The sequence below is a fragment of the Rhinichthys klamathensis genome, unplaced genomic scaffold (genome assembly GCF_029890125.1).
Source record: "Rhinichthys klamathensis goyatoka isolate OS25496 unplaced genomic scaffold, OSU_Roscu_1.1 h1tg000115l_1, whole genome shotgun sequence".
Taxonomy (NCBI): domain Eukaryota; kingdom Metazoa; phylum Chordata; class Actinopteri; order Cypriniformes; family Leuciscidae; genus Rhinichthys; species Rhinichthys klamathensis.
This window is the reverse complement of record NW_026606652.1, coordinates 973,402-1,000,993: the sequence shown is the minus strand read 5'-3', so window position 1 is coordinate 1,000,993 and position 27,592 is coordinate 973,402. Positions and strand designations below refer to the sequence as shown.

The 27,592-nt window shown below is 39.9% G+C and overlaps 2 protein-coding genes across 4 annotated transcripts; one reads left to right on the top strand and one right to left on the bottom strand.

Annotated features, from left to right (window-relative positions):
* Nucleotides 1-1,298: 1,298 nt before the first annotated feature.
* On the bottom strand, nucleotides 1,299-2,154 carry LOC130088213 (interferon alpha-inducible protein 27-like protein 2A). The gene is made up of 4 exons (XM_056254877.1): nucleotides 2,124-2,154; nucleotides 2,001-2,033; nucleotides 1,714-1,875; nucleotides 1,299-1,437 (listed from the first exon to the last, which is right to left on the bottom strand). The coding sequence occupies exons 1-4, from the start codon at nucleotides 2,137-2,139 to the stop codon at nucleotides 1,328-1,330; spliced, it is 321 nt and encodes a 106-aa protein (XP_056110852.1). The 5' UTR covers nucleotides 2,140-2,154; the 3' UTR covers nucleotides 1,299-1,327.
* Nucleotides 2,155-4,880: 2,726 nt separating this feature from the next.
* Nucleotides 4,881-27,592, top strand: phf3 (PHD finger protein 3). Of its 3 annotated transcripts, none has more exons than XM_056254894.1 (16): nucleotides 4,881-5,018; nucleotides 8,158-8,423; nucleotides 8,503-8,616; nucleotides 9,537-10,785; nucleotides 18,481-18,724; nucleotides 22,174-22,216; nucleotides 22,294-22,414; nucleotides 22,552-22,708; nucleotides 22,819-22,935; nucleotides 23,160-23,288; nucleotides 23,375-23,513; nucleotides 24,548-24,737; nucleotides 24,835-24,982; nucleotides 25,068-25,157; nucleotides 25,247-25,442; nucleotides 25,532-27,592. In XM_056254894.1, exons 2-16 carry the CDS (start codon nucleotides 8,183-8,185, stop codon nucleotides 27,139-27,141), a joined length of 4,788 nt encoding a protein of 1,595 aa, XP_056110869.1. In that variant the 5' UTR covers nucleotides 4,881-5,018; nucleotides 8,158-8,182; the 3' UTR covers nucleotides 27,142-27,592. The 3 variants fall into 3 exon arrangements, with proteins under 3 accessions (XP_056110869.1, XP_056110870.1, XP_056110868.1); XM_056254895.1 differs by having other exon boundaries at nucleotides 4,903-5,082; nucleotides 22,177-22,216; XM_056254893.1 differs by having other exon boundaries at nucleotides 4,903-5,082.

Genomic DNA, 27,592 nt, shown 5'->3' with positions numbered 1-27,592 from the left:
TTTCACTTTCTCACCAAGTTGTTTCAGCAGAACTTATCTCACAGGAACAGTAATCTCTCAACGGTAGAAATGCATAACACATTATCTTCAGAAATGATTCAGAAAATTCATTATTCAACGCATATGCTCAGACACAAAGGAGCGATTTTTATTATTATACAAGCGAGACGTTTAGAAGATGTCTTTAAGATGTAATGATTTAGAATGTATGTTAAACTGACATCTTAAAGATGTCTATTAGATGTTAATAAACAGCAGATGTTTTCAGATGAAGTGATCTTTAACAGACATCTTGCAGACGTACGTGTGCTATCTGGATTACACAGAACGTAACTTGAAATATAATTATATTCATAAATGACTGTTAAAACATCCCAAAACAGCATCCAAACCTTGCAAAGACCTACCTCAATTATTCAAATACAACAGCCAATGGCAAGTCTCCAGCAGCAGACCTTTCAATATGTTATTTTTGTGTTGGTAGTTTTATTTATTCAAATTACAATATGCAGTTTGTGTGTAAGTATATCTATCATATAAATCATGGAATTCATTTAGTTAAGCATACCGTATTGTTTATACGCAATTCCTTTGCGCTGCTGCGCATTGCATGCGATCTCAGAATCAAATTTTGGCGGTTTTGTAGGCCTACTACAGCAAAGCTATGGATATAAGAAAGTGGTTTAAAGATTCGTCTTTGACAAAGACGACTTTGACCAACAACAACGTGTGTGGAGACGACTCTGGAGCTAATGAGATGGTAGGAATGGAGAATTTGTCTAATGAGGCAAAAGTTCACAGCGTAGACAGAGCAGCGGGTGTAATTATGAATGGGCCTACTACTAGTGACGTGGCCGCCGTCGCTGTGACTGGGCCAAAGCTGCAGGCCATTTATGATCTTGGAAATGAAGGACCGAATCAGATCATTTTACAGCGATACCCTGCTCGCTTGTATAATAATAAAAATCGCTCCTTTGTGTCTTTATGGTATCAGACTCCTGACTGGCTTGAATATAGTGTCAAAGCTGATGCAGCATTCTGCTATAGGCTACTAGCTAAATGTGGAAATGTTAAGAGAAAATAGAGACGTGGAGATCATACGGTGAAGTACTTTATTTGAATAATTGAACAAAACAAGACTATTGTGGTCTATTTTAGTTATAGCCTAATATGGGTTGTTTTGGTCTATCTCAGATCATTAAAAAAAGTACCCCCCTATGAAAATTAAATGCCCCCCCCCCCCATTTGGTTTGTTCTGGCTACGGCCCTGCCTTCAAAGGATGCAGCCTTTGTCAGTGTTTGTGATCAGAAGCTTGATGGACGTTTCTCATCTCCTCATCCTTTTCAGCAAACCAACAGCTCCTCCAAACAGACCCCCCACAGCACCACCCACAGACGCCACACCAGCTGTTGCAGCTGCAGACAGTCCCGCAGCACCTGAGAGAGAGAACAAAACACCTAATGACATCAATAACCCAAAGCCTTGCAGCAGAATGACGCATAAAACAGGTGTAGTAGCTTCCAATCTTGTAATTACAATACAAAAACATTCCATGTATATTAACCAGGTACTATTATTTCATAAAAATTCAGTTTAGCTAATCATTTTCAATAGTTTATTCAAATGTTTTTTTGTTCTCTTTTCTTAAGGCATTTACAGTCTTAATAAAGGTTTGGTAAACCACTCCCTTTGAACTTTTAATAAAAAAATACCTGCAGACTGGAGTACTGCGACCAAACTCCCCGCAGCCACTCCTCCCCCGCTGCCGACGGCTGCTGTTGACATCATGCCAGCTCCCACCGAACCGGCCGCGATCCCGGCACCGGTGAACCCAGCCATGGCGAGCGCAAACGGGGTCAAAGCAACGGCACCAGCTAACCAACGTGAAAATAAATAGAGAGAAAAAAGCATTTATCATTTAAATTATTGTTCTAACAAGCATTTTTTTATATGAACCCTGCTGATTTTGTTTTTAAACCGGTCTAGAATAAGTACTTACCAGCCCCAGCTGTAACCGCAATGACTGTGCCAGCTAAAAATTGAAATATAAAGGATTTAAAAACAAACGACGGAAAACAGAGGTACATTTGTTTTGTGTCGTTTACCGGTACGTGTTACTCACCGTTCGGAAAACCCATGCTTTCGAAAAGTTTACTTTACTTTAAACTACACCGTGACAACAGTAGAATGATTTCTCACACACACTTGAAGACCAAACGCGTACATAAATGTAGGCTTTTTCTTCTTCTTGGTGTTTTATAGCAGTTGGCATCCAAAAAGTTGCATTACTGCCAGCTGCTGTCTATCAGCGTGTACTTCTTCTACTTCTTGCAAATGAAGGTGGTTTTGAGCTTTTGTATTTTCCCCCATTTAAATTACACATTTAAAGTAAAATGGCTCATGAATTGTTTTACTTAAATCGGACTCAATATGGTTATTTATACCATACAATATTTTTTTTAAAAGGTTGGAGGTTTGCGTTTTTTTGTTATTTTAGTTATAACTGCCCGTGGCATTATCCAACTTCTATCAACAAGCTCTTAAGGCCTGGAAGTTATGTTGTGTACATAACTTTTCCCCACATAAAGCAATGCTAATATTACAGTTACAATAACATTAAAATACTACAATAACCAGAAATCTCTTTATTTACAGAGTTGGATGGATAAATGAATTTACTTTCTATCTGACCTTTTTGATCAGTCAGCTCAGTTTCATTCTTATGAAAATGTTATGAATAAATGGTAATTTCCTATTAAATATAGAGAATATTATTATGTGATAAAAGCCATTCCACGTTTATTGGTGTTAATGAAAAGCCTTTTCTGGTTGTAATTGTGAAATAACATCAAAAGATGTTAATACATATTTTGAATCAAGATATACTTCTGTATGATGAACCTTATGATCTTATTTGGTAAATTTTATATTCACAAAAGTAAAAGAAATAATTTTAAACCTTGTGTGAAGGCTTTTATGACTGACTTTCATTTGAGTCTCTCCAATGTATTGATGACAGAAAATTTAGAGATACAGTCGTATTCGTTAAAGTTGAAGCTTCTTGAAATTTTATATGCTGTCTTCTTTCTTTAAGTAATAATCAATGATTTATTTTGTTAATTAAGGATAAAAAGGTATCTTATGTAATAAATAATCTGTTGCTTTTACTGAAATTCTACATACACAAATGTACATTTTTCAAAATTCCTCCATGATTATTGTTTTTTAAAGAGGAATTTATAATATATTTGTACTCTTTATTGGAAGACTTTGGTTTAAAAACAAACAAACAAACAAACAAACAAACAAACAAACAAACAAACAAACAAAAAAACTCCTTCTCCCTTACTTTTCTTTTCTTTCTTTCTTTCTTTCTTTTTTTAAAGAAGTCTTAACTCACTTATTGTGTATAATGTGATAATGTGACATTTGATTGCAATCTCAGTCTTTGTTTGTTAATCTCTCAGTTATGACTGCCTTTCTGTTATTGTTCAACAAGTAGGCTATATGAATTAAAAAAATATATATATATTTATTTGTTTATTTTCTTTATTTTTATTTAAATCAATATTATTGTATATTTGCATAATGTTTTCTTCTTTCTTTTCTTTTTCTTTATGTATTGTAAACACAATATTTTTAGTTACCATGTTTTTGGGATGTCATGTTATATAAATAGTTGTAAATGTTTCATATTTGTCAAAAAAAAGAAGAAAAACAAAGCCTTCTTCTTGTAGGATTCCGGGAGTATAGAAGCTGCTAAGCGTATTACTGCCCTCCACAGGTCAACGTTTGTATGTATGTATGAATATCTACGATGAATATCTATTTTTTTAAAATACATTTTTATTGATTTTAAATAATTACAACTAGGCTACAGTCAAGGGGGGCACACAAAAAAAGAGACAAATATATAAAGAAACAGTGACAAACTTAAAATTTAAACAAAAATGTGAAGTTGCTTACAGATTGAAACACACTTTGCAGCTTTCTTATTTTTCAAACCCAACGTGTTTAGGTATTGTTGAATTTCTGATCTTAAAATTAAAAACAAAGGCTTATTTCCTCCAAATTTACATTTATTAATACTAAATTTAACTAAAAGAAGTAGCAGGTTAATTAAGTAATATATTACCTAATGATAAGATTTGTCATAAGAGAAAAAAACAAATAACACATTTTTTAAAGCACAGTTGAAAGCTGGGCATGATATGAGCCTTAATAAAGGAACAGAGATCTGACCAAAAACAAACTGAATGAGGACAGCTCCAAAATAAATGATAAAATGTTACATCATGTAGACCACAAAATGTATCAATATCACAATTAAATCTGTTCACAAGATAATAATTACATGGGTAATATTTCTAAATGAGTTTAAGTGAAATTTCTTTGATTTTGTTTGTGATTAGATATTTTTGAGGAAGTTTCTAGATTTTATTCCATGTATGAATATCTAATGAGGCGGTCTAATGAGGAATCTACGTATGCATATCTATACACGTCTATGAGTAAAAAGCACATCTGAATGGAACTGACTAGAGCTAAAGCAGAAACTTAGAGCATGTACTAATATATTGTACTGCTTATGAAAATAAAAGGGTGGAAAAAATGGAGAGAAATGGGTATAGGAAAACACTGCTGAATAATGGCTTGAATCATCATAAAACATATAATGCATTAATGAGTTACTTAAGAAATGTAGATCTGTTTAATAGGATTTAGAAGTTTATTTATTTATTTAGTCCTTCCTATTCCATCAATGGTCCACCTTCCAGCCCAGTAGGTGGCGGGAAAGCACCTATCGTTTGTTTGCCAACCGCCATAAAACGCCAAAAGAAGAAGAAGCCCACAGCTAGGTCACACTGCCCCCTGCCGACATATCCAGCACATCACGACGAGTTGTTTGCTGGCTCAGAGGGTCAACAGGAAGTACTACTTGTGTCCCACCGCAGTTCTCAAGCGGAAAAGGTTGTGGCATTAACGACAACAGCAACCCATATGGCGTCCCAACACCGTAAGCGATAATACTATTCCTTCTCCAATTATGCGCGGGCTCTTCGATCACAGTGACAAACGCGGTGAGTGTTTTATCTTGCATCTCGCGCGGAGTGGGCGTGCACGCTCCTCGTCCGTTAAGCGCGAGGCCTTCGTGCACGCGACGCAACTCCAGACTCGAGGCGAGTTTGTGCAAAAACCGCGTTGATTGTGGCGGTAACTTTATATGCACTCTTATGGGGTATTGTCGAACTCACGCTGTTGATTAAAGTGGCTTTATTTCGGACCCGTAAGCGCGTGAGATACACGAAGGCTGGTTGCTAAAGGCCCCCTGGTGCTCGCGGAATCGGTTGTGTGTTTGTTTTGTGAGGTTTTTTGAAGCCCTGCGTTGCCTAAACGACGAAAGCATCTTTTGCACAAGCTGAAGCGGCTTCTTAAAGCTGTCTTGTCTGTTCATAGAGGGTCAAACAATGTGCGAGCTGTTCAAGGCCGCATGCGCTAGCTGTCTGTGCACGTGAGCCGACCTTTAGCCAAAATATAAACACCAGTGGCCCTTACCAGTCTACCCCGAATGCCTGTGAATAAGACTTTAAAAGGTTTCATTCGAAAGGCAACATTCGGCACTCTTGCAGTTTCAAAGTGTTTGTATTCTATTCTTTAACAGTTGCCATTATCTATTTGCTTGCTCTTCTTATTTATTGACAAGCAGTTCTGTGGTTGTTGTTACAGGTAACGTTAGGGGAGAGCGGGACTAGTTGTCACTTTTTACTCCAGTGAATATTTCTGTATATAAAGTTTGTATATAAGCACATACTTTGTTTACTTAATTATTGTTTTTTTTAAAGATGATTCGAGTTTTGTGGCATTTAAAATGACCTTTTAAAAGCAGCTGAAGTAAGGGGGAATTATACGTGTGTATATATACAGTACTGTGCAAAGTAATAGGCACTGGCACGTTAAATGGTTTTAAGTCAGTTATTTATATCTTTTTGGTGTAGTGTGTCAGTAGGAAATATCAGTTTATATTTCCAAACATTCCTTTTGCCATTAATTGTTGTAATCCAGCGATACTTTTGTATGCACAAGGAGTCTGACAACAGCCGGAGCTCCACACAGAGATCTGATCTCAACATCAACGAGTTCATCTGTGATTACATGAAGAAACAGAAAAAACAAACAGACTAAATCCAGAAGAACTGTGGCTGTGTCTCAAAGACACTTGAAGAAACCTACCTGTAAAACTATGTGCAAGTGTACCTGGACAAAAGCTGTTAAACGCAAAGGGTGGCCACACCAAATATTGATTTGATTTAGTTAACAGAAATTAATTGATAAATAAAATCTATTTATGAGGCATAAAAAATAAAAAGTTTGGTTCTGGTTGGTTGTCAGTTGGGGTCATGGGTAGGGTATTTTTTTTTTTTTTTTTTTTTTTTTTTTTTTTAGTGGCAGCAAGGGATAGGTAGGAAATTAATCAGGGCTCGACGTTAAGCCTTTTCATGTGACAAATCTGTCATTCACTTGTCCGAGTAAAAAAGTTGCTTGTCCGGATTTTTTATTCTGAAACAATATTCTCATCAGTGTTCAATCAGCTTTGATATTTAAAACCCTAAATTCTAAATAATTGAATTTATTGATCTAATTTAGGAATTTAAAATTAAAGATGAAGCATACTATTACCCTAGGTAGGGCTGATCAAATTAAATCATTTACACTGAAAAATTACAATTGCATAAAATAATGTTATGAAATTGATTTAAATGTACAAATAAGAAACATTGGAATTATACTAGGCTACTTAGAAACATAACACTGTGGTAGACAGCAGAAGAGGGGATTGGGATCATGATTGGGATTTGGGATGATTTTTAATGAAACTTGGGAGGTGGATGGAGGTTACTCTTTAACGTATCAGTATGTGGTGTGTGTATGTGTGCGTGCCTATGAATGCATGCATTTGTATGTGTGCGTATATGAATAAAAGTGTCCTAAATGAAAAAAAAAGACTTGTATAATATGTATTATAGTTCAGTTTGACGAACGAGACGGTGAACGATCGTCTAGCTGCCTCGTTTGTTAATAGCATTGCTGGAGGACAACAGGCATCTTGCATCGCGTGCTATAAAACGTAAATTATAGTTCGCCTCAAAGTTTTTTATTTGTGTATTTATTTAATTTTTTATTATTTCTTCCCCAAGCTCATAAAATAAATTTGGGTCGCACATAAATTGACAGGGTTGGTCGGAAACCGGAACCAAACAAAAAAATGTTTTATGCCTGACATCATTTTTGAAAGCATTCTCAATTTTTCACAGCTTTTCTAAGTGCCTAAAACTTTTCACAGTTCTGTAGTTTTGGATGTAGGTTTCTTCAAGCCAGTTTTTTCTTTTTCTTCATGTAATCCCAGATGGACTCGATGATGGTGAGATCAGATCACTGTGTGGAGCAAACTGTCTGACTCCTTAATCTCACTGGATTATTACTTTTTAATTGATGACACAAGGAATGTTTTGAAATGTAAACAGATTTTTTTCTACTGACACATTACAGCAAAATATATAAATTACTGGCTTTATTTTTTTTTGTGAGAATTTTTTGTTAAAAAACTTTTACATAGTATTCATATGTGTTATTTAAAGTGGTTTAATAAAGGTAAAAAAAAAAAAAAGAAGCTTTTGAAGATATTTCCACAAATATTGAACATTATTATTGTCTAGGAAAACAAAATACAGTTCACTAAAAACACATTTTTCATATAATATTGAATTTAGTTAGGATGACAGAATAAAAAAAATATATAGAATTAATTCTAATTTGACTAATTTTAATGTAAGAAACCAGGTTTAAATCAACATAAAACCTTTGCTAGAGTAAACAAACATTTGTGCAATTGGACTTTGGACTTGTAATTACTGAGATACAGCCTCAGTGACAACTAGCCCCGACCTCCCCTATAGGCCTATCTCGGTATGGTTTGCAATACATTTGTGTTAAGATTTTACTTGAATGCCAATCAAACTGGGACTGGGCTTTTTTTTGTCAAAAGTAGTTAGAGAACTATATGTAGCATGTTAATAATCCAACTTATTTGTCAAAATAGTACATCTTAGAAGATCATGCAGTGATAAAGATACAATTATAATTCTTGTCTCTTCCAGAGCAAACCGTACAGTGCAGGCATTCATGGATATAGTTGGTGGTTCATTCAATCATCTGGTTCCCAGTGACCAATTGGATGATTCCTTGCTGCTCGGACAGAACCTGGAATGTGAAGCAAGTGATGAGTTTGAAACGGGTCACGGTCACCCCGAAGATTCACTGAAGAACATGCTCAGTGACAAAGATCCAATGTTTGGATCTGCTAGTGCCCAGTTTCATCTTCTAGAAAATGAAGATGTCAATTTTAAGCTTGGAAGCTCAGCAGGTACAGTAGTTGCTTTTGAAGTCTGTAGTAAAACAAAAAAAAAAGAGTTTGCAATTAACTTCGACCGTGCGTTTTGCAGATCATGACATGACAACAGCAGGTGTTAGTCAGAGTCCATCTGATGGAGAACACAGTCAGTCCAGCTTCTCACGGGGCAGGAGACATGCAAGTCATCTACAGAGACGACAAACAGGTGCACATAACATAAGGGGAAAACAGGGACACAACTGGGTGAATTTATTTGGATTGTTTTGAATCTGCTGAATCAGTTTGCAAGCTTATGCAACTATCCATACATTTTTTACTCTATTAGTAAATAAAGTAATTAGCAAAAGCTTTTTTAAAAGTTGCATTCTAAATTATTTAGCGATTTATTTTTTCATCCTAACAATAAAATAAATAAACATTAAAATGTCAACTAATGATTTTATTTATATATAATTTTTATGTACATTTTAAAATGAAAACCGTTTTAAATGGCACTCACACCTCCAGTTTCACAGACAAGGTTTAAGCCTAATCCCAAAGTAAAATGCATGTTTGAGCTGTTTTAACTGAAAGCAACTTTCACTGACATTTCATAAAATATGTCAGTGCCATTGTTTTGTCTCAAGATACACACTAGATTTTTTTTTCTACTAGGACATATTTAATAAAAGCTACTTAAATGTCCTAACTGAATTTAGACTTAATCCTGGCTTAATCTAAGCCATGTCTGTGAAACCAGCCCATAGTCTTCTATAAGGGACTCTTCTAAAGTTCCTCTGTCTTTTAGCAAGTTTTACTTGACCAGTAGAAGACCTCTATGTGGCGATACATGTAGAATAAATATTGCACATTTTTCTGACAGGTGGCATTTCACTGTATATAATGCTGCAAGTGACTGTCTGCCCCCCCAAAAAGACAAATGTTATTAATTAAAAATATTTATAACTGGAAATTTTGGCACTCTTCTTTTGGCATATTTTGATATGGTTTAAGTTTCTGCTGCATTGGGATATAATTTATTGGGTTTTCCTGGAACCAATATTTTTGCCTATTTGCTGTCTGTTTGACAGCTCATCTGTTCTGTTTTGCTGCTACGAGTGTATTGAAACCATTTTTCTCTTTCAGCGAGCCGCGGTCGAGTCAGAGGCAGGCGCCCAGGTCCTGTACCAAAAGCAACTGAGAGTAACGAACAAGAGTCAACATGCAGCGGAAACTCGGATGGAGATAAAAGCCTTGCTGCAAAAAGGGAAGCTCTGCTCAGCCGTCGTTTTGGAATCCATGAGGTTGACTCCTCGATGAATCCAGTTGTTGTGTTACGGCGATTAACTGTTACTGTAGGGGGCTATAAAATTGAACTGCTTCCTGGACCGTCGCATGCGTTTGGATCATTTAGCACGAGCGACCTTCAGTCTTTGGGCTTCCAAGAGGACACCATCACTGCTGATGGCCTCACATTGGATTTGGGACAAAATCAAGATGAAGGTGCACAAGAACTTGATAATTCCACACAAGAGGTTGTTGGGGAAGTGAGCGTTGGTCAGCCCACTAGCGATGACATGCCTATGGATTTTGGGCCGTATGTGAACCCTAATGAAGTACAAGACACTAATAGCATCTTGTCGCTCAAGCCCAATATGAACAATGCCACACCAAGAGACGGCAAAATCAATGACCAAATCAAGACCCAAAAGCCAAGCGAGCACAAAAAGGGGAACAAGAACGGCACAGCGGCACCTGCAGTCAAAAAGCTTCTGAAACACAAACAGGCTCTGTCTGCTGCCAAAAACAAGCCGTCTCATCTCACCAGGCCAGGGCTCTTACAGAAAGTGTCCAGACATCCCAGAGACAAAAAAATACATACGAGCCGACCAGAAAATCACAAGGGTAAGCCTGGTATGGTGGGCTTGAAACGCCCAGGAGGGCCACTTGCTCCTAAATCAGCCTCAAAAATACAAAAGATTCAGGATGGACATCCTGTGCATCAAACCGCAAGCCCGTCTGTCCCGGTGTCCCCGACCATCAGTCGTAAACCATCGTCTGTTTCTGGCCCTGGTGTCAAGTCAGTGCTGTCTCCTCACCCTCCGAAAAAGCCACAAAATACTCCCACTTCGGTAAACATAACAAACCCGCCTGTGACAAACAGCCAAGGGGATGAGGAGCAGGAGAAGGTCAAGATCAAGAAGGCAGAAAAGATCCAGCATAGACACAAGAGCAGAAACTCTAGGAGTATCTCGATAGAGGAGCCGCAGCTGTTTATCCCTGATAATGCCCCAGTGGTGAAGAAGGAAGTCGAGGGCGAACCTCCTCCTGAAAGCGAGACTGTGTGGGACCCCAGCAAACACTGTGGATTATGTAAGAAACCTCACAACAACCGGTATGTCGACTTTTATTTCTAAATCCATTCTCATGGTCATAATTTTTTTTGTTTGTTTATTGTTTTATTAATATTCAATTGTGCTTGCTCATTTCTCCTATTTTTGGATTTAGATCACCTTTGCAATCATCTAAAACTCATTTAAAGTTAATTTTTAAAAATCCTTTTAAATGAATAACCCTGTTAAATATAATCTCAAAATTAATTTTTCATACTGTACATCATATTGTTGTGGTGCCTAAACTCAGTTGCAGCATTTAAAGTGCCCCTATTATGCTATTTTAAAGGTTTATAATTTTGTTTGGGAGTCTCCTACAATAGGTTTACAGGCGTCCAAGGTCAAAAACTATTTAATTTGATCAATACACATCACCTCATTTTTCAGAGTCTGAATACGGTTTGCTTAGAAGATTCAGTCTCTCTAAACCCCTTCTTTCCGAGAGCTACTCTGCTCTTATTGGTCAGATGGCCCAGTCTGTTGTGACAACGAGTGTTGGTAATGAAAAGGCCATTACCATATCTGAATTTCAGCTCCAGAGGCTTCCTCAGCACTTGATTCAAACAGTAACGATGGTGTCGGGTTTTCCGTATCAGTTCCAGCGCAAGTCCACATCCTTTGGAAGTGCATGCAAAGTGGATTCGCAGCGCTGAAAACAGCATTTTCTTGACACGTCGAAAACCTACAAAGGTTACTGACGACTCATTTCAGGCAATTCAGAATCGGTTCTTTCTTTTAGGAGACAATAACTTACAATAACTATTTGTCGTGCACTTTGCAGACCTTTTACATTCCCAAACAGCTATATTACACAATGAATGAAAGGTAATATTCAAAAAAGCATAATAGGGGCACTTTAAAACTATTGATTTTAGTGTAGCATATATTAAGACACCCTGGAGCCAGGCCCGGGGTTGGGGCTCTCATGCGAGCGCCTGGTGGCCTGGCCTCCCCTCATTCGCCCGGATGAATGACGTGGGGCCGCCCTCCCGTGGGCTCACCACCTGCAGGAGGAACCGTAAGGGGCCGGTGCATAGTGGATCAGGCGGCAGTCGAAGGCGAGGGCCCCGACGACCCGATCTCTGGACACGGAAACAGGCTTTAGGGAGGTGTAACGTCACCTCGCTGGTGGGGAAAGAGCCTGAGCTTGTGCGGGAGGTACCGACTAGAGATTGTCGGGCTCACCTCCACGCGCAGTTTGTGCTCTGGAACCACACTCCTTGAGAGAGGCTGGACTAGGGCTGGGCGATATGGGCAAAAAAAATTATCACGATAATTTTTTTATATCAGTCGATATCGATAATTATCACGATAAATGTCAAATCTTTATTTCTTTCAAGTTTAAAGACAGATTTTTGCTCCTAAGTGAAAGTTGTAGAAACCAGAGCGTTAATTGTGGTTTTAAACTACTCTGAGGTAACGTTAGAACATTCAAACATTTGTCATTGTTCCTTAACAAAATAAATATCTGAATAGAAAAATGTATTTCTTAGTTTCTGCATGTGCTAATGGGGGATATTGTTTCAAGTCTTGTATCTTGTTTCAAGGCACGTATCTTCAGCACAGTTTGCAGTGCAGGCTGCAATATTAATATTACATTTTTTGTCTCGAAGCGCATATTTAACAGTGAGTTGATAGTAAATCTGCATCCTAACTCAAGCTAATACTACTATGTTAAATTTATGTTCATTAACAAAAATAGTAACATCTGTTAAAAAAATTTAACGACCCCATTTTTATTTGGTAAAATGTATTATTCTGACTGTTTTGAGTTTTATTAAAATTAACCATTGGTCATCCAATATCATGCATTTAGATCATGATAACCACAGATAATACCAGGCATAGCCTATAACAGCTCACTAGCATGGCAACATTTTACTTTATGGTTTCTATGGTATTTGTAAAAAACGGTAGCCTAAATACATTATTAAATACTGTAATTATATTCCATTAGTCATTTAATACATTCTGTACATTAATAATATCATACAATTCAATATGTATATCCCACATTTCATGGTGCAGTTAATATTACTAGGCCAACGTTACTGTAAATCCATGGTAAATGGATTTCAAATCAGATTCTGACTGTATCGTTGGACACAGTGTTTCTCCTGTTTGTCAGAGCTGTTTCATCTGCCTTTAAACTGGTTTAAATCACTGAGACGTTTGTGTTCTTCACTAAATTCAAGCGCTTCTCACTGGATCTAGTGAGCGAGACGATCAGAGTAAACGCGCCTGCTAGTCTAGTCAGCTCGCGCGCGCTGCCGTTTGGACTTTGAGCCGAGCGGATAAACAGTCCGTGAGGCGCGTGCGGTTCAAATGAGTTTCGTTCCGCTTTTGGCGCATACACATTATCGAACATTTATCGAACTCTTGATATCGTTTTATCGAGAAAAATAATATCGCGATAATTATCGTTATCGTTTTATCGCCCAGCCCTAGGCTGGACTCTCTACCACTTTAGAGTTGCCCATGGTGAGAGCGGCAGCGGGCTGGTGTGGGTTTACTTATAACCCCCCGGCTCAGCCGTCATGTGTTGGAGTTCACCCCGGTGAACAAGAGGGTCGCTTCCCTGCGCCTTCGGGTCGGGGCAAGTCTCTCACTGTCGTGTGTGCTTATGGGCAGAACGGCAGTGCAGAGTACCCAGATCTGAACCCGAGCGGTGTTCTGTTATTGGACTTCTGTGCTAGTCACAGCTTGTCCATAACGAACACCATGTTCAAGCATAAGGCGGAGCTCCGACCGGATCCCGAGGGAGTCTGGAGACATTGAGTCCGAGTGGACCATGTTCTCCACCTCCGTTATCGACGCGGCCACTCGGAGCTGTGGCCATAAGGTCTCCGGTGCCTGTCGAGGCGGCAATCCTAGAACCCGGTGGTGGACACCAGAAGTAAGGGATGCTGTCAAGCTGAAGGAGGAGTCCTATCAGGCCTGGTTGGCTTGTGGGACTCCTGAGGCAGCTGATGGGTACCAACAGGCCAAGCGGACTGCAGCCCGGGTGGTTGTGGAGGCAAAAAATTGGGCCTGGGAGGAGTTCGGTGAGGCCATGGAGAAGGACTATCGGCTGGCCTTGAAGAGATTCTGGCAAACCGTCCGGCGCCTCAGGAGGGGGAAGCAGTGCCCTACCAACACTGTTTACTGTGGAGGTGGGCAGCTGTTGACCGCAACTGGGGATATCGTCGGACGGTGGAAATAAATACTTCGAGGATCTCCTCAATCCCACAAACGCGTCTTCCATTGAGGATGCAGAGGCCGAGGGCTCGGAGGTTGACTTGTCCATCACCCAAGCTGAAGTCACAGAGGTAGTTCTGAAGCTCCTCTGTGGCAAGGCACCGGGGGTGGATGAAATCCACCCGGAGTAGCCCAAGGCTTGATGTTGTGGGGCTGTCTCTGTTGACACGCCTTTGCAACATTGCGTGGCGGTCGGGGACAGTACCTCTGGACTGGCAGACTGGGGTGGTGGTCCCTCTTTTCAAGAAGGGGGACCGTGGGGTGTGTTCCAACTACAGGGGGATCACACTTCTCAGCCTCCCCAGGAAATTCTATGCCGATAGTTGAACCTCGGATTCAGGAGGAACAGTGCGGTTTTCGTCCTGGTCGTCGAACACTGGACCAGCTCTATACCCTCTCCAGGGTGCTGGAGGGTTCATGGGAGTTTGCCCAACCAATCCACATGTGGATTTGGAGAAGGCATTCGACTGTGTCCCTCGCGGCGTCCTGTGGAGGATGCTCTGAGAGTATGGGGTCCGGGGCCCTCTTCCAAGGGCTGTCTGGTCCTCCCTGTACGACCGGAGCAGGAGCTGGGTTCGCATTGCCAGCAGTAAGTCGGACTTGTTCCCGGTGCATGTTGGACTCCGGCAGGGCTGCCCTTTGTCACTGGTTCTGTTCATCAATTTTATAGACAGAATTTCTAGGCGCAGCCAGGGGCAGTAGGGTGTCCGGTTTGGGGACCAGACAATTTCGTCTCTGCTTTTTGTGGATGATTTTGTCATGTTGGCCTCATCAAACCAGGACCTTCAGCGTGCACTGGGATGGTTTGCAGCCGAGTGTGAAAAGGGTCAATCTACGTTCCTACTCTCACCTATGGACATGACCGAAAGGACAAGATCCCGGATACAGGTGGCCCGAAATGAGCTTTCTCCGCAGGGTGGCTGGGCGCTCCCTTAGAGATAGGGTGAGGAGCTCGGTCACTCGGGAGTAGTGTTGCTTTCGTCAACGAAAATTATGACTAAATATCGTCGTCAACGAACCTTTATCACGTGACGAAAACGAGACGAGACGCAACGTAAATGCTGGTCATGTGACGATGACTATAACTAAATGTATAATGCAATATCGTTGACGAATAAAAACGAGACTAAATGTGGTTTACAAAATAAAAAGTATGCTAAAATGTCTCTTCATTTTCGTTGACCAAAACGAGACGAGACGAAATGTTATTTAACGTTATTTCGTCTCGTTTACTTGCATTATTATTATGCAGCATTTCTGTTTCCTGTGTCACTTCAGGGGCTGCATCAGATCGCACTGCGCAGACGCAGGCGACTTCACATCCTCAAGCCCCACTCGTGGCATTATTTAGAAGATCCAGCTGCGTGAGTTACGGCTGTTTCACACATACTCCGTGTGTAGTGCGTATGCGGTGCGTGTTGCGGTGTGTATGCAGGAGCAGCACGAGCTATTTTGCTTTCACATGTGCTCCGTTTGCAGTGCGCAACTGATCTACGGCTGTACCACAATCACAACATTTATTCTCTATTTTTTATTTCAAATCAATATTTTTAGCCTACATCCATTATGTCGCGTTGTTGAGGTAGCTACTCTGTAGATCTCTGCTCTGCTGTTACGCACGCAACGCTCCTGGAGCGCATTGACGGACCGCATCCGCGTGCGTGTGAGCGCTCTAACCATAGGCTCTACATGGGTGCGGGAAAAAAAATTCGGAGTATGTGTGAAACAGGCATAAGCATAAACGACAACAAACAAAGTTAAGTCTGACACAGAGAAAGGGATTCGTCTTTGGGAGAAAAAGAAGAAATGACATTAGGAAAAATTTTCATTTCATCATGTGTGTAGGCTACTTCTAACATGTTTGGTTGGTAAAATAAATATGTTGTAAATTCAAATCAGAGCATTTTCCGTGTCTGGAATGGATGTATTCTTGAGTCTATAAGGTAACAATAATATAATAAGATAACAGAAGATAAGATTGTTTGAAATGGGTTTGGCTAAAAGAACATTTTGGTTTAGTCTATACTATAGGTACTTATAGGCTACTATATTGACTGGGTTAAATAGAATACTAAAAAGAGACTAAAATACAATTTTCATTGACTAAAACTAGACTGTCTTTCGTCGACTAAAACTAGACTAAAATGTCATCAGTTTTCGTCGACTAAAACTAGACGAGACTAAAAAGAGTATGAATGTGACTAAAACTAATAAAAACTAAAATGACAGCTTGACACAAAGACTAGACTAAAACTAAAATTAAAACAGGCCGCCAAAAACAACACTACTCGGGAGGAACTCAGAGTAGAGCCGCTGCTCCTCCACACCGAGAGGAGCCAGCTGAGGTGGCTCGGGCATTTGTTCCAGATGCCTCTTGGATGCCTTCCCGGGGAGGGATTATGTCTCCCGGCTGGCCTGGGAACGCCTCGGTATTCCCCCGGAACAGCTGGAGGAAGTGTCTAGGGAGAGAGAAGTCTGGCTTCTCTGCTTTCTGCTGCCCCCTGTGACCCGGTCCAGAATAAGTGGAAGATGATGGATGGATATATTTAGACAATTATAGAGTTTTAATATCAGAAAATAACAAGTATCGACAGAAGTATCAAAGAATTTTAATATCAATGCATGCCTCTGAAATTTAAATGATAAATTGGTTTTTAGGAAAAAGCCCCACTTAAAGGTATTGTAGGTAGGATTTTTTTTTTTACTTTTTGCCAAATTTGTTTAAACTTTCTATATATATCAATGCATAATTAAAATGTAAGTACTCTGGAAAAGAGAGTATAAAAATCGAGTGTCTGTAGTCCTCTCAGGGCTGTAATAAACACAGCTACTTATCTCCATTCACTTCCACCCCCTCCATTCTGGGCTCCTTCCAAAACCACGCCCCCAAAACACATGAACGCGCGATGCCGACAGCTCACAGCTGGAGGACGCGCTTACCAGCGCCGAGCGGAGAGGAGCAGTGCATGTAGTGACATCATGTCAGACTCACATGTAATAAAATACCTAACTTTATCATTATGAATATAAACAACTAACATGGCTGTTAGTACTCACTATCAAGCTAGCATATCGATACTGGTAAAGTTTAAAATATATTGAGTTTGATTCGTTAACGAGCTAGTAACATAAAGCAAAGCTAAAAACAGGTTGCATTGATGCACGTTTTCCCATTACAATCAGTTACACTGTGATGAAGGTGAATTTCGTGTAAGATTCATAACATATACGCCGTGTTTAGCATGTAATTGTGTCTCTTACTAGTCTCTTACCCTCCTCGAGTCAAACGAGTGCGCGCATGTGGGCAGCGCATGTAGCAGCGGGGGTGTTGCCATGGTTGCGAGAGAGTGACAGTCGCCTAAGCCAATCCTTTGTTTCGTCCCGGAAGGAAATAATGAGCTGTGTTTAGTGCAGATTAAATGGTCTAGAGTCACTCGATTTTTATACTCTTTTTATCAGAGTACTTACATTTTAATTATGCATTGATATATATAGAAAGTTTAAACAAATTTGGGAAAAAGTTTTTTAGACCAAAAACGACCTACCCTACCTTTAAAGGATTAGTTCACATTTGAAATAAAAAATTCCTGATAATTTACTCACCCCCATGTCATCCAAGATGTCCATATCTTTCTTTCTTCAGTCAAAAAGAAATGAAGGTTTTTGAGGGAAAACATTCCAGGATTTTCTCCATATAATGGACTGCAATGGCAACCAACGGTTTGAAGGTCCAAATGTCAGTCTCAATGCAGCTTCAAAGGCTCGACCCGATCCCAGTTGAGATCAAAAATAAATAAAATTATGTACTTTTCAACCACAAATGCCCGTCTTGTACCATCTCTGAGATGTGCCACGCATTACGTCATCACGTTGGAAAGGTCACGCGTGACATCGTTAAACTTCCAGGATATGCACACGTAAGGACCATTTTAAACAAACTTGCATAAATACATTTAAATATGTGTCATTCAACATACAATAACTTTGAAGGGTACTCCTACTCCAAACTTGTAAACACTGGGTCGGTGACACTGACCTTTCCAACGTAATGCGTGGTGCATCTCAGAGATAGTACAAGACGGGCATTTGTGGTTGAAGTATATAATTTTTTTATTTTTTTTTAGAATATATCAGATCGTTTTGCTAGATAAGACCCTTATTTCTCGGCTGAGATCGTCGAGCCTTTGAAGCTGCATTGAGACTGACATTTGAACCTTCAAACCGTTGGTTGCCATTGAAGTCCATTATTTGGAGAAAAATCCTTGTTTTCCTCAAACTTAATTTCTTTTCGACTGAAGAAAGACATGGACATCTTGGATGACGGGTGAGTAAATTATCAGGACATTTTTATTTGAAAGTGAACTACTCATTTAAGATCTGTATGTATTTGCTCAAATTGATGAGCTGCAGACAGACCTGTGAGTTTCATAAACACTGCTGTTGTCTGTTTGTTTGAATAGGTTCATGGTGGGCTGCGGCCGCTGCGAGGACTGGTTTCACGGGGATTGTGTGGGTCTGGATCTGGCTAAAGTTCAGCAGATGGAAAAGGAGGACCAGGAGTATGTTTGCTTGAAGTGCTGTGCTGAAGAGGATGGGAAAACCGGTGCCCAGGCCACAGAGCAGTCAGACGACAAGTTATCTGCTAAACAAAAACAAAGACCCCAGCAGTCGGTCACCGCAGGTGGAATACGACCCTTCCGAAAAGTAAGCAAACACGTCATCCTGTACCATTTGTCATCATAAAAATCAAAGAGTTGTAGGAAGTAGTTATGAAGTAAGTAGCTTTAATTATCTTTTTTTTTTTTTTTACTTCTAGAGCCTTGTGTAACAAACATGCATGAAAGTATAGACATTAATGGATAATTACTCTTCCTTTTAATCAGGACACATATTAATAAGGGTGTTTTCACATATAGTTAGTTTTAAAAGAACCAAACCCAGTTCACTTAGTGAACCAGCCGAAAGTGACCGCAGCCCTTTTGGTGTTCACAATATAGTGGACTCAAAAGAGAACCCGGTTCCTTTTTTGATCCTTTTCTTTGTTGTGATCTCAGACCCTTTCTTGTTCACACAACAACCTCAAAAGAACTCAGATACCAGCTTTCTGTGCAATTTGCATGTGGACACTTCCACCTTCGACAACATCTGTTAGACAAGCCCGAGCGCTTGCACCCAAAATTTCATCCAGGTTATCGTAGAAGGGACATGAATCCATTTCAGCGGACTCCCCACCTCAACGCATTGTCACGGGTGCTCATGTAGCCTACTTTTTTTACTTTTATGTGGCATTGTAATACTGTTCTTGGGTTATACCCTCTTTTAGGGGTGGGTGATATGGCAAAACATATATCACGATTTTTTCATGTTGTTTTTACTATTTTGCAAGTGACTGAGCAGTACAGCTACACTTATGTCCCTATTTAAAAACCTGGCCTTGCAAGGTAACAAAATATAACAGAAAAATGAAAGACAGACCATGTAGGCTATAGTGGGCGTAGATAAAAATCTTTATTTCATTATTTTATCTTTGTTATTAAAAATAAGAACAAAGCTGCACATTACAAATACAAAACATACTATACAAATGAAATAAACAGTGCTTTATTTTTTCAGCCACAGTAGGTGTATATAACAGCACCATTCAAATACGAAATTGAATAAACACGTGTAAAAAATAAAATGCTTCATAGACTTCACTGTAAAAAATTATAGGCTACATTGATTCTTATTTAAGTTTTTCAGTGAAGATCAGTGAGGGATTTTTTTTCTTAAAAAAAAAAAAAGTTAGCAAAGACATCGTTAAAATAGGCCAAGTGACTACAGTGGCTCAACCATAAGTTTATCAAGCAACGGAAATACTTTTTGTGCGCAAACCCCCCCAAAAATAACGACTTTATTCAACTATTCATTTTCTTCTTGACGTGAGTTCACGAGAGCGCCACGACGCATGCGCGAGAAATGAGAAGATGACGCAGATGGGTCTCAATGTAGTGTTTAAAATGGTGCTAAAGTGTGCATTTCCTGGATGTCCGAATCGTGAGAAAACGTAAAAGTGCCTTACCAATGCCGCAAAATGAATGGCTTACCTTTCACAATTTCCCATCAAATGATCTTTAAGGAGTGAGAGAGCTCTCAGATTTCATCAAAAAATCGTAATTTGTGTTCCGAAGATGCGTTCAAAAGTCCTACGAGGTTGGAACAACATGAGGGTGAGTAATTACTGACAGAATTTTCATTTTTGGGTGAACTAACCCTTTAAGGACTAGCGGCAGCATGTGTATTATTTGGTTGCTGCCACTTTAAGAGCTCACGCAGCACAGATAAAGACATGCATCCGATTATATCCCAACTGTCAACTTTCACTTTAGACAGAACCGACTGTGTTTATGTATTTTTTTGTGTGTATTTGACAGTTTAAGCCCAATAAGACAAGAAAGTATAACTTAGCTCAGTACTCACGCGCTTCTAGAGTATGCGCTTCGTGTGTACGTGCTCAGAACAGTACGATAATGAAATGTTATGCAATGTTATGTTCAAGGGGGTAATCCACCACCCGGAAACTGAAGTCTGCCTGGGGGCCACCATTGGCTAACAAGCCTTCACCTGCTGTTAGCATTCCATTGACTCCCATTCATTTTGGCGTCACTTTGACAGCGAATAACTTTACATCTGAGGCGTTTAAAGACTCCATTTGTCCATTGTTTATTTCTAAAGAAACACGACAATGTATAAAAGGCTCCATTACCTTGTATCTTAAGTTATGGCCCCGTAGAAGCAGTTTTTTATAAAAATAGGCTAACGATTGCGTCATAACACGCGACTCTCTGTCGCACAGTAGAGAAATTAACGTATAGACAGAAGTAGAAGCTTGCGCGCAATCGGGGGGACGTGGAGGCATAAAGTCAAGGGAGAAGCCCATAGAGAGTCATAAAGTTGCTCTTGCTGCTTTCTCATGGATAGCTAATAGTCACGATCTCCGGCTCTGCAAGATTCGGAAGGGAATGATTCAGATTCCTCTTGGCACAGCTACTAGAAGACGTACAACTGTGAGACAGGTTACTCACGTCACATCTACGTCGTCAAGCTCAGTTTGAGCCTGCGCAGTGCGCTTGGCAATCAGGAAGTGAGTGCTTCTAAGTGACTTCACTTTTCCGTTGAAGTTTATGGGGTCGCTGTGTCCATTTCTTTTACTGTCTATGGTTATGTTATGCATTTATTTACGCATGCAAATTATCCACGTTCATGACTGCGAATAACTGCAGTGTCACGTGATCGTAACTCTACCGCTGCGTTAATGTGAAGTGAATGTATTATTTAGTGTTGCACAGTATGTTGGGACGGAAGTGCAAGAACTGCATAGAATACACTGTAGCACGATAGTACGATATTTCTAAAAGCAATACATCTGTTGAAAGGAAACGCAAAGTGAACCGGGACCTCATCGCGTTCACATATCACAAAGAAATTGAACCACAAACGAACTGTACTCAGACCACCCCCTGAGGTGGTCTGAGAACGGTTCGCTTTTTGGTCCCTTTAGGGGTGTCTGAGATCACTTGATTTGTTCACATATACATGCTGAACCGCTCCGAGAGCGTTTGGAGGGTTCAAACGAACTAGGTGTGAAAACACCCTAAGTAAGTTTGTGCTTGAAATTGTCTTCAAATTAGCAGTAGCGTGTCATTGCCTCAAATGAGGAATTGAAAGGAATTGAGTTTGTTCTAATGGAAACTCTGGCACAAAAACTTAATTGGAAGAAACAGAATCTGATATGTTCTATATCAATCTAGTGGGAAAAAAAAACATGATAATTTAATTATTTGATGGTTGCTTGTGGCAGATTTACAAAGTCATATTTTGTTCTGCCCTTTCTGATTTAGCTTTTGATTTGTGTGGTATCCACCAGCTTTCTTTAAAAGGGTTTGTATATATTTGACTCTCTCAATTTTTTTACACATGGGTGTAAAGGGGTTAGGTAGCTTTCACTCATTGTAGGTGAACAGTGTGTGCACATAGACTGGTGTGTTACACACTCACATACAAATTTGCAACAACTACTGATATGGCCACTTGAGCTTGTCTTGCTTAAATGTCATTGTACTATATTGCAGTATTTAAAAAACCCCCAAAAAAACCCTTTTTGTTTTATGTAGGAGGTAGGAGAAAGACGACCCTCAGAAGATTCCACACCAAAGGGTATGATTATTTTCATCAGTTATTTAATACATTATCATTAATTTCTTTTTAATAATTTTGAGTTGAATTTTTTGCAGGACCAAATGTGAAGCATGAGTCGAAGAAAGTTAAAATATCCCACGTTAGCTCAAAGAAACCGTCCACTGGACATATCAGACGAAGTGTTCGGGACTCTCTGGAGGAGATTCTCTTGAAACGGTGTGTGAATGTGATTTTTGGTAGATTGCCAGTAAAGCCAGTCAATAGCTTTTCCTTAGAACTGTCTACCTCTTGTTTATATTACGTGTGTAATGTTAAGTTGTTCAGCGTTTATCCTCTCATCTCTCGTCTAATAGACTGAAGGAGTCTGATTTGAAGGTTTCATCGGAAAAGCCTGCTGAGTTGGCCAGAAGGACAGAGAAGGAGCTTTTTGCTCTCTTTCAGGGTGTTGACAGCAAATACAAAAACAAATACAGAAGTTTGACTTTCAACCTGAAAGATACAAAAAATAATGTAAGAATTTTCTGTGCAAGCTTTTCAATTAAAGTATGTATAGGGAAAGCACGCATTTCTAGCCAAATCTAATGCTGTGTTAATGAAAAAAAAAAAAACTTATTTTGCAGGTGTTATTCAAGCGAGTACTCAAGGGGGAAGTTTCCCCTTCTGATTTGGTGCGTATGACTGCAGAAGAGCTGGCCTCTAAGGAACTGGCTGCTTGGAGACAAAGAGAGAATCGACATGTTAGTAAAACTTTATAGCTCTGTTGCATTTCCTTAAATATCTCAGTTTATTTTTTGGTAGACAACATAAAATGGCATTTGCAAAGTATTTAACCTACTAAGTGATGTGAACTATGCAGAGTATTTTCAGCAGGACATATTTGTTCATCAGAAAAGTAATTTAATAGTCAGATTTTTATGTTGATTTATATTGATGGTTAAACTTTTGGTCTTTCTGTTGGCAGACAATTGAAATGATTGAGAAAGAACAGAGAGAAGTAGAGAGACGCCCCATTACTAAAATCACCCACAAAGGGGAAATTGAAATTGAGAATCAGGAGCCTGCCAAAGCACCAGAGGCCATAGAGGCAGAGGTGAGATTTATTCTCCATTCTTAGCAGCTTTTCCAACAAGGAAAAAGAAAATTATTTAAAAAATGTTTTCCCTACTGCATCTTCAGCCAGAGCCTGTGCCGAAAACTGCGGAAGTGCCTGAAGAAAACCCCCCTGAGACTAAAGCTGACAGTCCCAAGAAATCTATAGATACCACCTACTTGCACAAGTCTCATCTATTTGACCTCAACTGCAAAATCTGCACAGGTAAAACCGTTAAAATAAAATTCAGCTTCTGAAAAGTTTTTCTTGTGGAGAGTTAAATGGGCTACATACTAAAATAAAAAATATCCCCTTAGGATTTATTTTTTTTGTGCAAAAAAGCTTTTCTAACAAAAGTAATCCTAAAGTCTGATAAATTAAAGGCCCTGATGTACTTCAAGTGAAATCGAAGAATGAACTGATGTGACGTCATTTTGAACAAAAGCAGGCCAATATGAACTTCGTTTTGGGAGTACGAAACAGCTTGCCAAAGTAAACTTTCCGGAAAAGTTTGCTCCGGCTGTTAAGTGATATTAAGTAATAGGTTGGTGTGCACTGAGGCTCCACCTACTTTTTTATGTGGAATCTTTTCCGCTTCACTTCTCCTCACAAGTCCGGTGCGATCAGACGTCCGTGAGCTGCTTTATAGTAGAAAGTTAAGTTGTACTTCTGATGAAACGAGACACTGACAATGTTTTTCATGTTTAATACAGTAAAGCTGCTTGATTTTAAGCAATCTATTGTATAAAAGTGCTATATAAATAAATGTGACGCGACTTTACTAGAGTGCCGAATTGCAGAGCTCTTGCAAACATATCTACGTTACTATGATCAGATGCTTTTATTAAAAAATGCTTGCTGTTTTCTCAATTTTGTTGTGGGTTTATTTTGTTATTGAGAGGAAAGCGCGCAGCACATATTTACATTTCAATCTAACCTTCGCTCTCAACAATGTGGGTGGTGTCAGATGTTCGTTAACAGTATATCGCTGCTCACTTATTTCGAATGCCGTTTTACCCCAAAGCAACTTCACCGTGAGTATATCGGGGCCTTAAGTCTATTACGGAACCACTCCTTTGCCTGTTAATAAACAATTAAGACTCTGCATGTAAAATGAACAAGTGTTTGTGTCTAAGTAGTTAAACATTGTTAAAAATAAACTTCTTACCTCAAAGTTGCAAAGAACGAGCAGTTATTAGTATTTTTAAGTTGTAGAATGTTTTAATGGTACAATGAACTGTTACTGTGTTTCTGTGAAGGTCGCATGGCTCCACCTACAGAGGAAGCCGCTACTAAGGTGGTAAAAGTGGCTACAACAGTTGTGAGGAGGCAGTCTAATGCGACAGATGAATCTCAGCACTCCACAACTACACCTACATCAGCACTAATGGACGATCTGTCTTTAAGAGCCATGGAGGAAGGTCTCCTCAATTTTTTGCCTGAATCCAGGTAAGATTTCTGATTAAGCAGGTGACTTAAGCAAACCCAAAACAAGACTTCAAAGGATATTTATGAAATTTTCTTTTTGATTTATTTACTTTAATAGGTCAGATGGTCTGAGTAGCAAAGAAGATACAGCTACTTTTCTCAGCAGCTTGGAGAGACTGTGGGGGGGCTTTGTTGATATGCCAGCTGTGGCGAGGTTTCTAACAAAAGTTTATCCTGTCTCTGGAATACTGGACCCCCTAACACAGGTAAGTGACATTTGAAATTCATCCTATATATGTCAGTCGCACATTTGAACTGTTGTGTTAGAAGCATATCAAATTGTGTCTGCAGGATTTGCCGGACAACATCCAAGTTGGTGGACGGATTTCCCCTCAAATAGTCTGGGACTATGTTGAGAAAATCCGTGCTTCTGGGACAAAGGTGGGAATTATTTATCCTTTGACTTGTCATGATCTCTTATTTGACCATTTGAACAAGCTTTTTGTGACTTTTAAATGTTTATTCCCCAGGAAATTTGTGTTATTCGCTTCACCCCCGACACAGAAGAAGATGAGATCTCGTACACTTTGTTGTACGCCTATTTTAGCAGCCGTAGAAGATACGGCGTTGTTGCCAACAACCGCAAACAAGTTAAAGACATGTATCTTATTCCTCTCGGCTCCACGGAAAAAATTCCCCACCAGATTGTTCCGTTTGATGGTCCAGGTAAGACTTTATTTGCAGATTCAATTGTAGGATTGGTATGATTTTTGCAACAAATTTTTTTAAATTAATCGTGATGCTCCACATTGTAGGACTGGAGGCTAATCGTCCAAATCTTCTTCTTGGATTGGTCATCCGCCAGAGACTGAAAAGGGACTTCGGAGTAATACTGCCAAATGATGTCAGTGAGGCTCCAAGTTTCTTGGTAGAAAGCAAATCTCAGGTCGACTACCCACAGAAAGCTTCTGTGGCTCAAGATGTGGAGCGAAGTTTTAACAGCGGTTCTGGGAGCACACGGAAAAAAGACACTGCAGACTTAATTAAGTCTGTCGACGAAGAACCGATATTGGATATGGAGACAGAAGAGAATGTTTCTTTGCGCTTCCTTCCCGGTGTGCTAAAGTTGCCTGGAAACACGGCATCAGCCTCAAGCGACAAATTGAAGAGTGACTCTACAACACCAGTGTGCAAGACTTCAACAGTCGGCAGTGAAAATCATGCAGCAACCCAACCTAAACCTATAGCCAGTGCTTCTCGACTTGACCGCTTCGTTATCAAGAAAAAAGACCCCAAAGCTGTTAAAACTGAACAGGTGCCACCCAGCTCGAGTCTGGAGTCCAGCTCAGAAAAGAAAGAGAGTAAAGTCGTACTTTCTCTGAGTGACAAACCTGCAGATGTTTCAACAGAGAGTTTCCTTTCCTCTCTCGCAACTGCTAAACCCAAAGAGGAGACAGAGTCTAGCAGCACAGCTGCACCAGCTACTCAAGAATCAAGCGAAACCACTTCATCGGATGTATCGAAAGACTCCGTTACTGATGGCTCTTGCTCGGTTTCCAAAAACGAAGTCGTATCAAGTCCCACCAAGACTTTGAAGATATCTCCTTCTGGTATTTTAAAGAGAGTTTCTTCATCAGCTGAACTTACTGAGTTAAAACCGCAACAATCGGAAAGCAATTCAGAAAAGTTTCAGCAGAAAGTTACTCAGCAACCATCTGCGCAACCCTCTGAAGAGTGCAAAGCCATAGAGGACATCCAAGCCATCACCACAATCTCATCCATTGGGAAGAACGAAGGTCTCAAGCAGTCTAGGACCCCTTCTTTTAACCCTAAAATTTACAGTCCACCCATTTTTCATTCGTACCACGCCGGTCCACCTGATCCCCAATATTACCCTCCTCCAGCCAATCCTGCACCTTACTTACCCCTTCAACCACAGGGTCCTCCACCTTTCCCATTTCCTCCTGGTCCGCCGCCTCCCCAAATGTTCCCTCAAAGCGATCCTCGCACACTGGCTCCACCGTGGTCTCAAACAGTCCCTCCCCAAACTATCCCTGCACCTTCTTTGACATACGAGTCCAGCTTGCCGACCTCTTCGCCCCTCAGCAAAGACGAGAAGAGTTCGGAGAAGTCTTACAGCGACCTGGGCGACAAGCCGTCCAGACGCTCCGAAGAGACCAACAGGAAGGACAATAAAGATAGAGACCACTATGACAAACACCATCACAAAAGCAAGCACTACGACAGGGATCGGGAAAAACACAGGGACAGAAGTCACAGTCATAAAGAGCGCCACTCAAAAGAGGACAGGTACGAGAGACCGAGAGAACGGCACCACAGCAGCCATTACCGGGACAGAGACAAACACAGGCGGGACTCTGATTATGAGAAACACAAGAGGGACTCGAGAGACAGGCGTTCGTGATCTTGGCATCAAACCGCTCCACCTTCCTTAAATCTGTAACACCATAGAAGAAAACTATTTATAAATTTGCAAAATGATTTTTGTATGAAAAGCAGCTAGCACCATTTCTTTTTGAAATTTTAAAGATATTTGTTTGTTTTTAATTGTACATTTTCCCTACCTGGCTTTTCAAGTATCCACTAACATTATCTCCACAAGCAGCTGGTTGTCCAGGAAATGAAACTACTGTTGCCATGAGACGCGACATCCCATGGTTGATGAGAACAGCTTCTTTTGCTTCACTTTTTATTTTTGTGTTTTAATTTTTCTAAATTTGGCTTCTTAAGTATTTTCTATGCTTCAGGTGACAAATATTTCTTTGTACATTTTGGCTTGTCACACAACAGAAATGTGCATATTCAGCACATTGTTTATGTACAGTTCATAATAAAATGTTTTTATTGTTAGTAAA

What these genes read in the sequence shown, in the direction of transcription:
- phf3 (XM_056254894.1), top strand. Translation starts at nt 8,183, where the DNA reads ATGGATATAGTTGGTGGTTCATTCAATCATCTGGTTCCCAGTGACCAA. An exon ending in TAAGCTTGGAAGCTCAGCAG is followed by an intron (nt 8,424 to 8,502) that starts GTACAGTAGTTG and finishes TGCGTTTTGCAG; the next exon opens with ATCATGACATGACAACAGCA. An exon ending in TCTACAGAGACGACAAACAG is followed by an intron (nt 8,617 to 9,536) that starts GTGCACATAACA and finishes TTTCTCTTTCAG; the next exon opens with CGAGCCGCGGTCGAGTCAGA.
- LOC130088213 (XM_056254877.1), bottom strand. An exon ending in TGCGGTTACAGCTGGGGCTG is followed by an intron (nt 1,876 to 2,000) that starts GTAAGTACTTAT and finishes CACGTTGGTTAG; the next exon opens with CTGGTGCCGTTGCTTTGACC. An exon ending in CGCAGTACTCCAGTCTGCAG is followed by an intron (nt 1,438 to 1,713) that starts GTATTTTTTTAT and finishes TCTCTCTCTCAG; the next exon opens with GTGCTGCGGGACTGTCTGCA.